The sequence below is a fragment of the Dermacentor albipictus genome, chromosome 3 (genome assembly GCF_038994185.2).
Source record: "Dermacentor albipictus isolate Rhodes 1998 colony chromosome 3, USDA_Dalb.pri_finalv2, whole genome shotgun sequence".
In the NCBI taxonomy this organism is placed as follows: Eukaryota; Metazoa; Arthropoda; class Arachnida; order Ixodida; family Ixodidae; genus Dermacentor; species Dermacentor albipictus.
The window spans coordinates 186,164,310-186,177,094 of record NC_091823.1 but is presented as its reverse complement, the minus strand read 5'-3'; the positions used below and the strand labels follow the sequence as shown (position 1 = coordinate 186,177,094).

The following is a 12,785-nucleotide window of genomic DNA, read 5'->3' as shown; positions in this document are numbered from 1 at the left end:
ATATCACCACAGAGTGTCAGCAATGAAACCAAAATATCCTGTATGTACAGGTACACCACACAGGCACTTTTGGGGCATGCCAGCAGGGCCAGGCAATGGTTGCTAGTTTTTACTGTGGAACAATTATTACTGACCTGCGCAAAAAGCAGGAACGGGTTTTTCATGATGTTGACCGGTGGCCCGCTGACATGCCCACTGAACATGCCCACCGAGCGTGTTGCACACATCTTAACAGCTGTCTTTTCTTTATCTATGAGCACAGCGACTTTACCTGATGACTGGCGTGTGGCTCGTGTCATTGCAGTCTACAAGAAGGGTGATCGCCTAAGCATTGAAAACTATCGTCCCATTTTGTTGACATCCACGAGCTGAAAAACACTAGAACACATCATCGCTCATTATAAACTAATTTTCTTGAAAGTAACAACTTGCTCTCTCCATTTCAGCATGGCTTTCGAAAGAAACTTTCGACATCTACGCAACTTTTAACAATTGTTCACGAAATCGCTGTAACGCTTGCTTCTTCCAGACAAGTTGATCTTATTTTCCTTGATGTCAGTAAAGTGTTTGATCGCGTCCCTCATGGTAAACTTCTTGGAAAACTTACTAAGCTCGGCCTTCCTACATTTATCATAAATTGGATGAGAGCCTACCTTTCAAACCGTAGTCAGTTCGTAGACGTTAATGACCATGCCTCTACTGCATTACCAGTTCCGTCCGGAGTACCTCAAGGAAGCGTACTTGGCCCGATCCTTTTCTTAATCTGTATTAATGATATAACTAGCACAATTCATGCACACGTTAAAATCAGATTGTTAGCAGATCATTGTCTTGTCTTTAAAGAGATTACTTGCCATGATGATCAGGTTCAGTTAAGCTCTAGCTTAGCCAGACTTAATGAATGGGGCACCACCTGGTCTATGACCCTAAATGCTGATGAAACTGTTACTTCGTGTCACGAACAAAAAACAACCTATGGCATTTCCATATTGCATCAATAGTACACAAATAAAGGAAGTCTCGGAATATAAATATCTAGGCATAACGATTACCAACACTCTATCGTGGTCGAAACACATTGCGAACGTTTGTGCATCCGCCTCTCGAAAGCTTGGCTTTCTGCATCATAAACTGAAAACAGCACCTGCATATTTAAGACTTCTAGCATACAGAACTTGTATATTGCCAAAACTAGAATACACCTCAATAGTATGGGACCCTTATTACATAAAGGATAAGCATAAGCTTGATATGGTTCAGATGCGAGCAGTACGGTTCAATTTCAACAAGTTTAGGTCCACTGTTTCGCCGTCACAACTAATGACCGAAAACCATATCCCTACCTTAGAAGCATGAAGAACTGTGGCATGACTAAAATTTCTTTTCACAATGTACGACAAGTCGCTTGAATTTAATGGATGAACGTACATTCAACCTTACCTGTCACGCGTGTCTCGACACCGTCACGCTCACAACTTGCTCCCTTTCCGTGCACACACTAACCTGTTTAAAAATTCATTCTTTCCTCGTACTGTTGTTCAGTGGAATGATCTACCCTCAGAAATTTTCTCTGCTGATAATTTTGAGCGGATACTACTCATGTATTTTGCACAATGATATGGAATGTTATTTTTTCCCCTCTTTTATTCATGTTATTTTTACTATCGCCTATGCAAGTGCATTTTGTTCTGATGAGAACTTGTTATGTTGATGTGATATTGACTATCCCAGTGCATTTTTCTGATGGTGTGAATATCGTTCTTTGCAATACAAAAAGGCCGACTTGTTACTTTTTTTCTTCTTTTTGCTCTCTTCCTTTTTCTGTTCCATATGTCTAGCACAAGAGCATATACTATTCTTGTCCTACATGAGTGTTTGCAGAAATAAGCCCACGTGCTTGGTCTGTATAGACTGCAGTATGTACAAATAAATAAATAAATGAGTGATCAGCGTACGATGAGCTTCTTATGTAGGTCGTGTCCGTGGAACTTGGGGGAGGCGCCATCCAAGTGTCGATGTCATGCAGCAGTTTTGGCTCGCAGACTCTGTAAAGTCTGGCAGTGGTGACACGTATTGCTCCATTGGGTGTGCGTGCCGGTCCAGTCAAGCTGAGTAGAATCTACGCAAAAGCAGGAATGGGTTTGCCATGGTGTTGACCGGTGGCCCTCTGAAATGCCCACTCAAAAATATGCATTCAAGTTTTTAAACCTTGGATGTGGATGCACTATAACGTATGCATATCATGTTGAATTTTGGTGCTTTGTATATAGTTTTACTGTGATAGCAATTATGTGGACACTCCAGGCGCATTTCTGCCGCCGTGTGGTTCTTCAAGGGCAATAATGCCCCCACGCATGCACTGTGCTGCGTGTGAAGGCGTGTGCAGGCGAAAGCATGTAAGGGGAGCCGATGATCGCTGCTCAGCCTGCCCAAAAGGGAGGCGCTCCCGGTGCGCGAGGCACCTAGCCTTGCAGGAAGGAAGGGAGGGAGGGGGTGACGTTCTATTCCGGCTGCAGCTGCGTATGTGGTGGCTGCGCATGGTTGTGTGGTCGTATCTTGAGAGTGATCTGTGTTGAGGACATAGTCTATAGGTGCGACGGTGGCTCGTAGCTTTGTACGTGCTGTAAGTTCTTGGCTCTCAGTGCGCATGGAAGCGATAGACAACACAAATGTGGCTTTGCTCACTGCCGCTGCCATGTTTCCTCGTGGCAGCGTTTTGACAGCGGGTGTCCACAGTCATTGACTGTGATGTGTTCATGTTTGCTGTGTGTGCTGTCACCATGCTTATTAATTTAGTTAGGAAGCAAATGTTCACAAGTTCGTACGGCCAATAAAAGTACCATACTTAGTTCGTATGGCTCTGCTAATTTGCTATCGCAATCGATGCTTCACCTTTTAGGCGAAACTGCGACTTTTTTAATCCTTAGATTTTCTCGTCTTTTTTTCGATTGTTACTCGTGTTTGTGCTTTTTCCGTGTATCGTATAAAAGCATTTGTTTCCAAAAGAATAAACGAGTTGAAAGTCAGAGCCATGTTGGTCCCTTCTATTTTCTCATGTCTAAGTTTTATGTTAGTGCTATTAGTCTAAATATGCACTTGGTGTTGTGCTCGTTGAAGGAGAGAAGTGTAGATGTACAGCACTATATATTGTTTTAACACCTTAACGTACACAGGACACTTGTTTCCTCAGACTTGAAATACGCTTTAGCAGGGAAGAAGTTTGGGCATGTTGGTGAGATACATACAGACTGGGAAACATAGCGCAAAAAATGACACAGGGACAAGCAGGAACACAGGACGAGCGTTAGCGCTCGTCCTGCATTTTTGCTTGTCCCTGTGTCATTTTCTGCGCTATGTTTCCCAGTTTGAAATACGCCTCGATAAATATGTTTTGCCTCTAGGAACCTACTGGTGCCAATTTACTCGACTATAGAGCTTACATTATCAAACCATTTTGTTTCGGTTAGCAGCGCTATGACCAAACCCTGAAGAAACATTGCTGGGGTCACGCCACAGAGAGACTCTTCACTGTCGACCAATAAAGTACTTGCGTTGCAGATTTTTCTAATCAATCATGGAAGATAATGTGTGAGATATAAAGTGCAGTGACTAAGGAATTTTAGCAAACCAAGATTCTTTAATTTAAACAAATGGAAACTACCTTTTTAATAAAAAAGAGTCATCAGGAAATATATGTCCCAGCGTACCATAATGGAACACCGAATACTACTTCGAGGTGTTCGCTTGAGGGTGATGTTTTTCATGTTATAGTGCCGCTTCAAATGAAGAAAGTTGTAAATTTTGTGCTTTTACATGTGGCCAGTTTCGTTTCAAATGAAAGTTTTATTTTGCAAAGTATGGCTGGAAAACTGCAAAAATTTGTCGTATCAAAACAGAGATTCTGTAAGATTTCATGAAAGCAACGATTATGATGCTTTAGTGCTTGACAAAGATGTGCAATTCTTAGAAGAAGCACTGACAATGTTGGTTCAGAAATTAATGCAGAAGGACCAGGGCAGCTAGACCATTCTAAGCCACCAAAGAAACCAGGAATGTTTGGGAATGTGTCAGCCAAAAATGTCGCAATTTTCGTTCCCAAAAGCTATGCGTGCAGTTAAAGGGTCATCAGATGAAAGGAGACGTAGAGGACTGAGCGATTCACAGCGGATTCCTGCGTGCAACACAAGGAAATAAAGATAATTCCCCTGTGAAAACAATCGGAAGTTGGGATAACACTAGAAATATTTTCTGTTATGGAGATTCGAGAGCTTCGTAAAAATGTTTGTAAAAGAAAGCACTGGCTATGCCGAGCAAAAAGGGAGCATCTTCATAACGTTGGCAGACGAAATGAAGGTCTTCCAAGGGTGTCAGCCTCGTGATGAGCTATCGCCTCCTGCCAACTCGAAGGTAACAAGGCAAAAAGCCAACTGGGGTGTCAGCCTCGTGATGAGCTATCACCTCCTGCCAGCTCAAAGAAGGTAACAAGGCATTAAGCTCCTACTCGAAAGAGGTGCCAACATATTATGCCAACTCAAAGCTTGAAGACAGCATGTTTACCTGCTGCAAGATTTACAATGTTCACCTGTGGTTCTTTGTCACAAGAAATTCTTTCACGGAGGAAGCAGCTCGGAAGCCCACGTAAATGTTAATTACCCTTACATACCTGCCAACTCTCCTGACTTTTTCGTAAAGTGTATGAATTTGAGCTTGTTCTACTATTTTACAAATGTGTTGTCCAATTTCACAAAACATACATTCTGTTCGCGAAAAAGTTTAAAAGATATTGAATGATGGGGGTCGCTCAAATTGCATAATGTTCGTCCAATGAAACAAATTGTGATAATACCTGTGCCGATCTTATGGCCTCCGAGATCGGGCAGCATCTCGAAGGTAATGCTTTGACAAAGTTTATTCAGACACGTTCCTGAAGGTGGTGACGATCACTGATGGGTTTTAATGGTGCAAGGGTGTATTTGGCCAAAGGGTGCCATAACTAGGGAAAAGAAGGGGTTGAAATTCGCAACAGCAAAGTCTGAGAAAATACTTAAATACAATTCATTTCTTTTCAGCCTCTGCTGTTCCTAGCTTTCTGCGAAGTTAAGTTTGTATGTATCCCACAAAAGGTGCATGCTCAGAGCAAATTTCTAGAAAATGCTTGCTGGTCATTACAAATAATAATGTTCACATGTTGGCAGGTATAGGTACATAGGGACATATATGTCCAAGAGTGTAACATATAAGCTACAAGAAATATATATACAAGATGGGTTCCATTATTTTTTGGCTGGCCCAGATAAAGTAAAAAAATACAGTAGATTGATAATTTCTTGGCTCATTAGCCTGAGGAGCAAATATGGGAGCAAAAATAGAAGCAAGTATGGCAAAACTGGCTCAATGATATAGTGCTTTGCCTAAATTGAGGCATTTATATTGTCACACATACATTGTTTCACTTTGTACTGGTGGCTATTTATCACCCGATTATCACAGTTATCGCTTGGCGCAAAACATGCCTGTTGTGTCCAAAAGTTGTTGAATGTCGTTGACTGTGTAACGAAGAGTCTGGTCTAATCAGGGCATGATGTGAATAGCATTGTACATTCTTGAATCTACGTAGGGATCACTCTGGAATGTATAAATAGAGGGCCCCTAAGTTAGAGGCTGATTTTATATTTTTTTCCAAATATTGACGTCACAATTATGTCTGGAGCATGCTGTATGGTGTTACCACTACCTGCTGAAACTGTGGCCTACTTTGTGCAAATAAAACTAGACAAGTTATGCCATGTTAATGGCGCAGTATGGCATAGGAGAAAGGAGAGGCAGACGCTTTGTAATCTCAAGGTGTTATTGCGCAAACATTTAAATCCATTTGTACTCACCTTTATGAGGAAAGCATAAGAATTTTACTTGTCCTTACTTACAGTTAAATAAAGGTAATAATTGTAACTAAAAGAAAAACTGAAGAGGTAAATTGTTGGTTACTTCTAGGCATGGCTTTGTGCGAATACTCTCTTAGTGTGTGTTGGCCAATTCAATATTATTATTCATCGCGTCTAAAGAGTGTGTGCCTGAATCGAATCCCTGCCACGGCGGCCGTATTTCGACGAGGGCAAAATGCGAAAACACCTGTCTACTTAGATTTAGGTGCACATTAAAGAACCCCAGATGGTCGAAACTTCCGGAGTCCTCCACTACGGCGTACCTCATAATTAGAAAGTGGTTTTGGCACATAAAACCCCATAATTTAATTTTTATTGTGCCTGAAGACCACGGCAATCCCACTTCGTTGTTTACTATTAGAGCAACCAGAACACGTGGTGTCACTCCAGGGAAAACTGCACATTGTGTGTTTGGATGTGGGCTGCAGCGCAGGACAAACCACAATGTACCGAGTCCCACCAAGTTTTCTATTGTGGTGCAGGCCCGATGGCTACCTCTATGACAAGGAGTGCATCCTGGAGTACATAATCCGGCACAAGGCGGAGAATGCACGCCTCCTCAAGGAGTACGAAGCTCAACAGAAGAGAGACGCCGTGAGTTGAATTATCTGCTCAGCTATTGAGGAGGCCACCAAGCCTTTGCTTATCTCTGATACTTGGGAAGCTTCACTTAACTCATTATCTTGGGCAATCTTCTTGGTCATCTCTGATGGAATAATGGTTGCGTTAAGAGGAAAAGTGGGCTAAGGCTCGGACACATTGTGGCCCAATTATCTCGAGGATTGCCACCGATGATGGCTACTCAGGAGGTCTGCTACCAGCCTGTGCTACTGGCTTCCTTGTAGCTGGTCCTGCCGAAGGTGTTGTGTCATTGTGAGCTGTGCAGTAAAGATGTGAGATGCCTTGAGGCAATTCTCTGGTGTTGTAAGAGCAGCCTGAAAAAGACGCAGAGAAAAGACTAACCATCACTTGGTACAAAAACCAATGCAGTAAACAGTAAGAAACCCTGAAAATAAATGAGTTAACATCGCTCCTTTTGACAACATCCAAACTGTACGATAAAAATTCTCGCAGAACCCATCTCGCGATGAATGTCCACGCTAATGCAATTGGCATTGAAGCAATGTAGTGACATACCATATTTCAGCCACAGAGATTATTTATGAGACGTATATGCATGCAGGTTCTCACACTTCCCACTGAACATGCTGCGCCATCTAGCGAGGCCGCACAAAGTGTGTGCAGAGCACCTTGAGATGTCAGTGTTTATTCGATTGCAGTGCAGTCCACTTATAAGAATACTACATATAACAATATATCAGCTATAACAATGAGTTGACTTAAGATTATCAACTTATGCATTAGGGCTATGAGAAAAAAATCCATATAGAATGCTATGTTATTCACTGCATATCGGTCATAGCAATTGAAATTTTGCATTGTGGACAGCGTTTTTTGCACAGAATAATTGTGACATTTGTGTTGCTAAGTTCCCCTTAAATGAACAATGCCAAGACGGTGCGAAAAGTTGGCCTACACGCGCTTGTATCTCTCGCCATTACTGCATGGTGTGTAACGCCCACAGACCAATTGCGAAAGCTCGGAGAACATCGCAAGTTGGTGCAGCGTGTCACAAAATGGTGCCAGCTGCTTTGTGTTCACGTCGCCCACCATTGTGCTCCGCCAACACCCCCTTATATAAACTATGGCCTTTCCAGTGGTTCCATGACGTCACTCCGAGGGTCCGTGAAGACACGGTGTTACGCTATTTCAGAGCATCGTGCTCACTTCTACTGTTGTTCTCCAAGCCTGTAATGGGTGCAAAATGCGGTGCCATGTCTTTGAGAAGCCTCTGTAAGCACAAGTGGCGCATTCTGTAGCTAGTTTAACCCCTTTATTAAGAAACCAAAGGACACAAGCAATTACGCATTGTAGTAACAATTTTATTGCATTAGGACTATAATTTTTCTTCGGCGTTGCTGCGTTCCGTGCTGTCGCCTTTTGCGTATTGTCCTGGGTGCCATCTTAGTCATTTCTTAGTCCGAAGAAGTTGGTCGAGACAACATTGGTTGCCACGTGAATTACCAAGTGCAAGAGACTATGTGGAATGGCAATGTTGGTCTGTTCTTCCAGCAAAGAAAATGCCTGCAGAGTAAAAAAGTCACGTGGGTTGCTGCAGGAGAGAACATCTTTCTTATATTCTCCCAAGGCAACTAATCTTCTCTGCAACTTACTTTGTCACCAATACCTTGTTCATGGTGCAAGGCTGTGGAAATTTCAGCCTTCCTCTCGACTGGTTAGCTGTCATGGCAGTGTTTTCCACTTGAATCTAATCTGCTGAAACAAGCAAAACGTGAAACCTTCAAAGCAGTATGAGCAACATGCCCCGCAATGTAAACAATGGCATTCATGTCAGACTGGAAGCGTGCGATGTCGTTGTTGCTGACTGTCACAGAAAAATTAAGACACCGCAGGATCCTCGCTGATGTCTTCACGCTTTGTTTTCTCAAGTGGAAATGTCAAACATCTTTGAAAATGAAGCTTCTTTTCACATTCATAGAGCTTACACACGGAAATCTGGTACTGTGCTCCTGCTAATTGCCGATACTGGCCTAGCCAATTTCCAGTGCGTCCACTTGAAACTGAAGTGAAGTTCCTCCAAGCAGTAGTGTGAGAGTTCCACCAGTGAATAGCACATCCATTGCGAAACACTGTGTGTCTCTCTGTAGTCAGCGAGCCGCTGCTGATGTTAATTCTTCCCCAAGCGTCAGGCCAGTCTGCAGTGACACCAAGGAAAGCTAACTGCATGTTGTCGAAAGATTTACGGGATCTTGCATGCTGTTCCTTTGTCTCTGGCTTGTACAAATGATTCCCAGTCGTTCCAACAGACCTTCATAGGGCCGAGCAGCAGAGAAGTCTACCGGCGGAAAGAGCAGCAAAGCCTATTCCTCCAATCAATAAATGAAATTGCTCAACTAGTGCATCCAATCGTCTGAGTCGCGTTGGATAGCTCAACTTCTTGATGCATTGTCTGGCAGCGGGGGTGCTGTTGTGCCACACTACGTGCCTATAATCGAGGCAACGGGCGCCCCCCCCCCCACCCCCTTTCCCACTTCCCTCATTCTCCTGAAGTGGTTGCCCTTGTGACTGATAACCTGTAAAGTTCCATGAAACTGCCGATTTGTTCCTGTGGGTCAAACTGAGAAATCTGATGGCGCACTGCACCAAGACTGCTGCCGCGACAAAAGGGGAATGCGACATGGGTGACGTGAGCACCCTCCAATCCTTGTTCCTGCCAACGATGGATTGCCAAAGGGATTTAAGTTGAAACTGGCCCATTGTTTGAAGAGACAGTCACTGCGAGCCGCCCAGTCAGTCTGGTGAGCTCTTCCTGCTATATGTGTACAGCCTTGTCCACCCTTAGGGTGAACACAGGGGAGGTGCTTCGCGTCGTCTGCTACAGCGCTGGAGCGCGCCGCCTCTTGCTTTGCTGTAAAGTACACTTCGCTAGACCCAGGTGACTGAGTGCCCGAGGCGGCATTGCGGGAAGCCGCACTTCACTAACTGGAGCATTTTCCAGCTGGTTCCATCTACAACTTGCGAACAGCCTGCTTAATCAGTATACATAAACAGAAACAAGCTTCTCACCACATAAATCACTTAGCATGTTTTTTATAAATGATGAGGGTAAAAATGCAGTCATTTTTTCGCGCTCTTTATTAGGCTGGGGCGTAGAGGAGACGCTTGATAGTCGTGTCAGGGACGTCGCCCAGCCTGAGACTGTTCTTAATTTCTTGAACGGTGGAGGTTGGCTTTGCAGCAGCCGCCGCAACAATGGTCACTCTTTGCCGGGCTTTAGGGGAAGCATCCGCAATTCTTCCATCCTTCTTGTAAGCCTGGACGATTCTATTTACAGTTTTGAGTGGCCTTTTTGTTATCTCCGATATAATGCGTTGAGAATAGTTTTGTAGGCATAGATCTACGATGCGTCGTCTTTCTTTTTCCAGTACCCGTGACATGGCTAGTTTCCAAAGTGCACTGCTGAAATGAAATTATCCTGCACTGTTACAGCGTTTTTATCGCCGAAGTGCCACGGCAACCAGCAACCGAACAACATGCAATTCATCATGCAAGTTGACGGAAAGGTGTTTAATGGAAACACCTCTGGTGTTTTCCGATTTGGCGAGTCATCCCAGAATCTAACTCCTGAGCGGCCAATCACTCAGTTGAGTAGACGTTGGCTGCACCGCATAATCATATTAAGCTAAGATGGGGTAGCATGATTATTTATTTATTTTATTACAGTCGAACGCGGATATATCGAACTCGAAGGGGATCACGAATTAATTCGATATATTAAAAATTCGGTATAAAAAACTGCAGGCCCAGAGACTACCTGTGGCGGACGATGACCTACCGATCGGCGCATTCAAGAATGACAACTATTTCCGCACACAAGCCGCAACGTAATGCTTTATTTGTGTGAAAAAAAATCGCTTATGTTTGTCTGCTTCTTCGCCTTGCAAATGAAATTAAAGACGCCAACCTCGATCTTATCGAGGCTGTTCAGGTGCGAAAGCCCGGTTCCTTCCATGTCGCCGCAACAACGGCGAATCAAGCTGAACGCGGCCGCCACTTCAGTGGCAGAGTACGAGCGTGTAGCCGCCCCCTCGTCAGGACGATCTTCGTCGCCACTCGAGCTGTCGGCCTGGGTCCCTGCGACTGCAGCTACAATGTCCTCGTCGGCGAGGCTAGCAACAGCCTGAACGTTGCTGTCAACGTCCACAAAATCGTCAGCAGACACTTCGGCTGGAACGACAGCCGGGAAAAGGGACGACAACTCGCGAAACGCGTCGTCCATGCACTCGTTGTCGCCGTCGCCGTCTTCGCACGTTTCGGGAAGTTTGGCCGTCACGAGGCCTGCCTTCCGGAAGCAGTTGGCCACGGTATCCTGCTTCACGTCTCTCCAGGCGCCCGTCATCATTTGAATGGCCCCCAGCAGGTCAATCTTAAGCTCGGTGCCCATGCGGAGGTTCACCGAAAGCCTATCAATGAGTCGCCTCCTGTAGCCGACTTTGAAGGACTTAATGATGCCCTGGTCGAGCGGCTGCAACTTCGCTGTCGTGTTCGCCGGCAGAAACTTGAGCGCGATGTTTTCGAGCTCGCAGGTGGTGTGATGAGCCGAGTAATTATCGACGAGAAGGCAAGCGTGACGCCCCGACTTGCCCAGTTCGGCGTCCCACGCTTGCAGCCATTCTGTAAACAGCTGACGCGTCATCCACGCTTTCTTATTGAAGGCGTAGCGAACGGGGAGCTGCTTACAGTTTTTGAAGCAGCGCGGTGCCCTTGCTTTGCCAATCACAAAGGGCTGGAGCTTTTGAGAGCCATCTATGTTAGCAGCGAGCAGAATGCTCACGCGGACTTTGCTCATCTTGCCCCCGTGACACGTGGTGCCCCGGACGTCGAGCGTCTTGCTGGGCAGCATCTGCCAAAACAACCCGGTCTCGTCGGCGTTGAAGATTTCCGCGAATGAAAACTTCGCGCAAATTTCCGGCCATTCCTTCGAAATCGACTGCTGGATATCCTGGCTGATGACGGCTCCGCTTTCCCCAGAAATGGTTTTGCCAACTATCTTATGGCGGTTCTTAAACCTCTGCAGCCACCCTGTGTTGTCGGCGAAGTTGTCATCACCGAGTGCAGCGGCAAACCATTTAGCTTTAGCCATTAGCATTGGGCCATCCACCGGAATGTTCTTAGCCCGCACCTCTAAAAACCACGCATAGAGGGCCTTTTCAACTTTCTCGTGGGCAGGAGCGTGCACACGACAAGCTCCCGACGTTTGTTGCTCCGCCGCTTTCGACTTTATGTCCGCCTTGTTTTTTAACAAGGTGCTTAGAGTGCTCCGAGGAATCCCGAAGTCGTCTGCCACCGTCGCACTTTTCTCGCCCACCTCAACACGCTGAATAGCTTTCAGCTTTGTCGCAAAGTCCAGGTTCTTGCGCTTCTTGACGCTGCTTGTGCTGGCTGCGGCCATTGCTTCCGCGTCAGCTCACCACGATCCAGTAACACGTGTCATGAGACGCACGCAAAACAATAATGTACATGAAACACAAGAACGCGCACAAAACACAAGAATTCACGTGCGCAGCCTCCGCCAACAAAGCGCTCGCGATGGCCACCACCGAGGGCGACAGCGACGTACGAAAGGCACGAGCGGTGGTTGGCTGAGCCAAGCAACAAGAAAAAAAAAAAGCCAAAGGGGGAGGCCGCCGGCGCCTTCGTTCCTGCCTACGCGGGGGAAGGATGAGAGACATTGGGAGAGAGAGAGAGAGGGAAAAAAAAAAGGCAGTTCCGCGGAGAGCGGGCGCAGCGGGAGTACAGTTATTTGGCGCGTTAAATTGAAGATGGCCACTGAACCAGAAACGTTTGTTGGTAACTTCAAGAAAGACTTGGAGGAATTTCAGGGGAGCCTGGCTTACTTAAATGAAACTGTTGAGGAACTGAAGTCTGAGAACGAGAAACTGAAGATTACGAACTTGGCACTTACAACTAGAAACGCAGCCTTGGAACAGAAAGTAAGTGAGCTAGAGCAATACTCACGCAAAAATAATGTTGAACTAAAGGGTGTACCCTGCACTCAAGGCGAAGACTGTGTGGCGATTCTTCAGGCTGTTGGAAGTAAAATTGACTGCCCGGTATCGAGAGACGACATCGAAATTGCCCATCGAGTGCCATCTGTCTCAAGCACGAAAAATTTAATTGCAAGGTTCACCTCGAGGGCAAAGAAAGCAGAGTTCGTAAGCAAGGCGCGGAAGGCGCGTCTACAGACTCGCGACATAGGCT

At 45.5% G+C, this 12,785-nt stretch overlaps 1 protein-coding gene across 1 annotated transcript in view; it reads left to right on the top strand.

The window, feature by feature from the left end:
• The window catches only part of LOC139057673 (nitric oxide synthase-interacting protein), a 141,639-nt gene that overhangs the window by 18,204 nt on the left and 110,650 nt on the right, over positions 1-12,785 (top strand). The window contains exon 2 of the mRNA XM_070536371.1: positions 6,425-6,536. Coding sequence (XP_070392472.1) covers positions 6,425-6,536 — 112 coding nt within the window. The remainder of the gene's footprint in view (positions 1-6,424; positions 6,537-12,785) is intronic.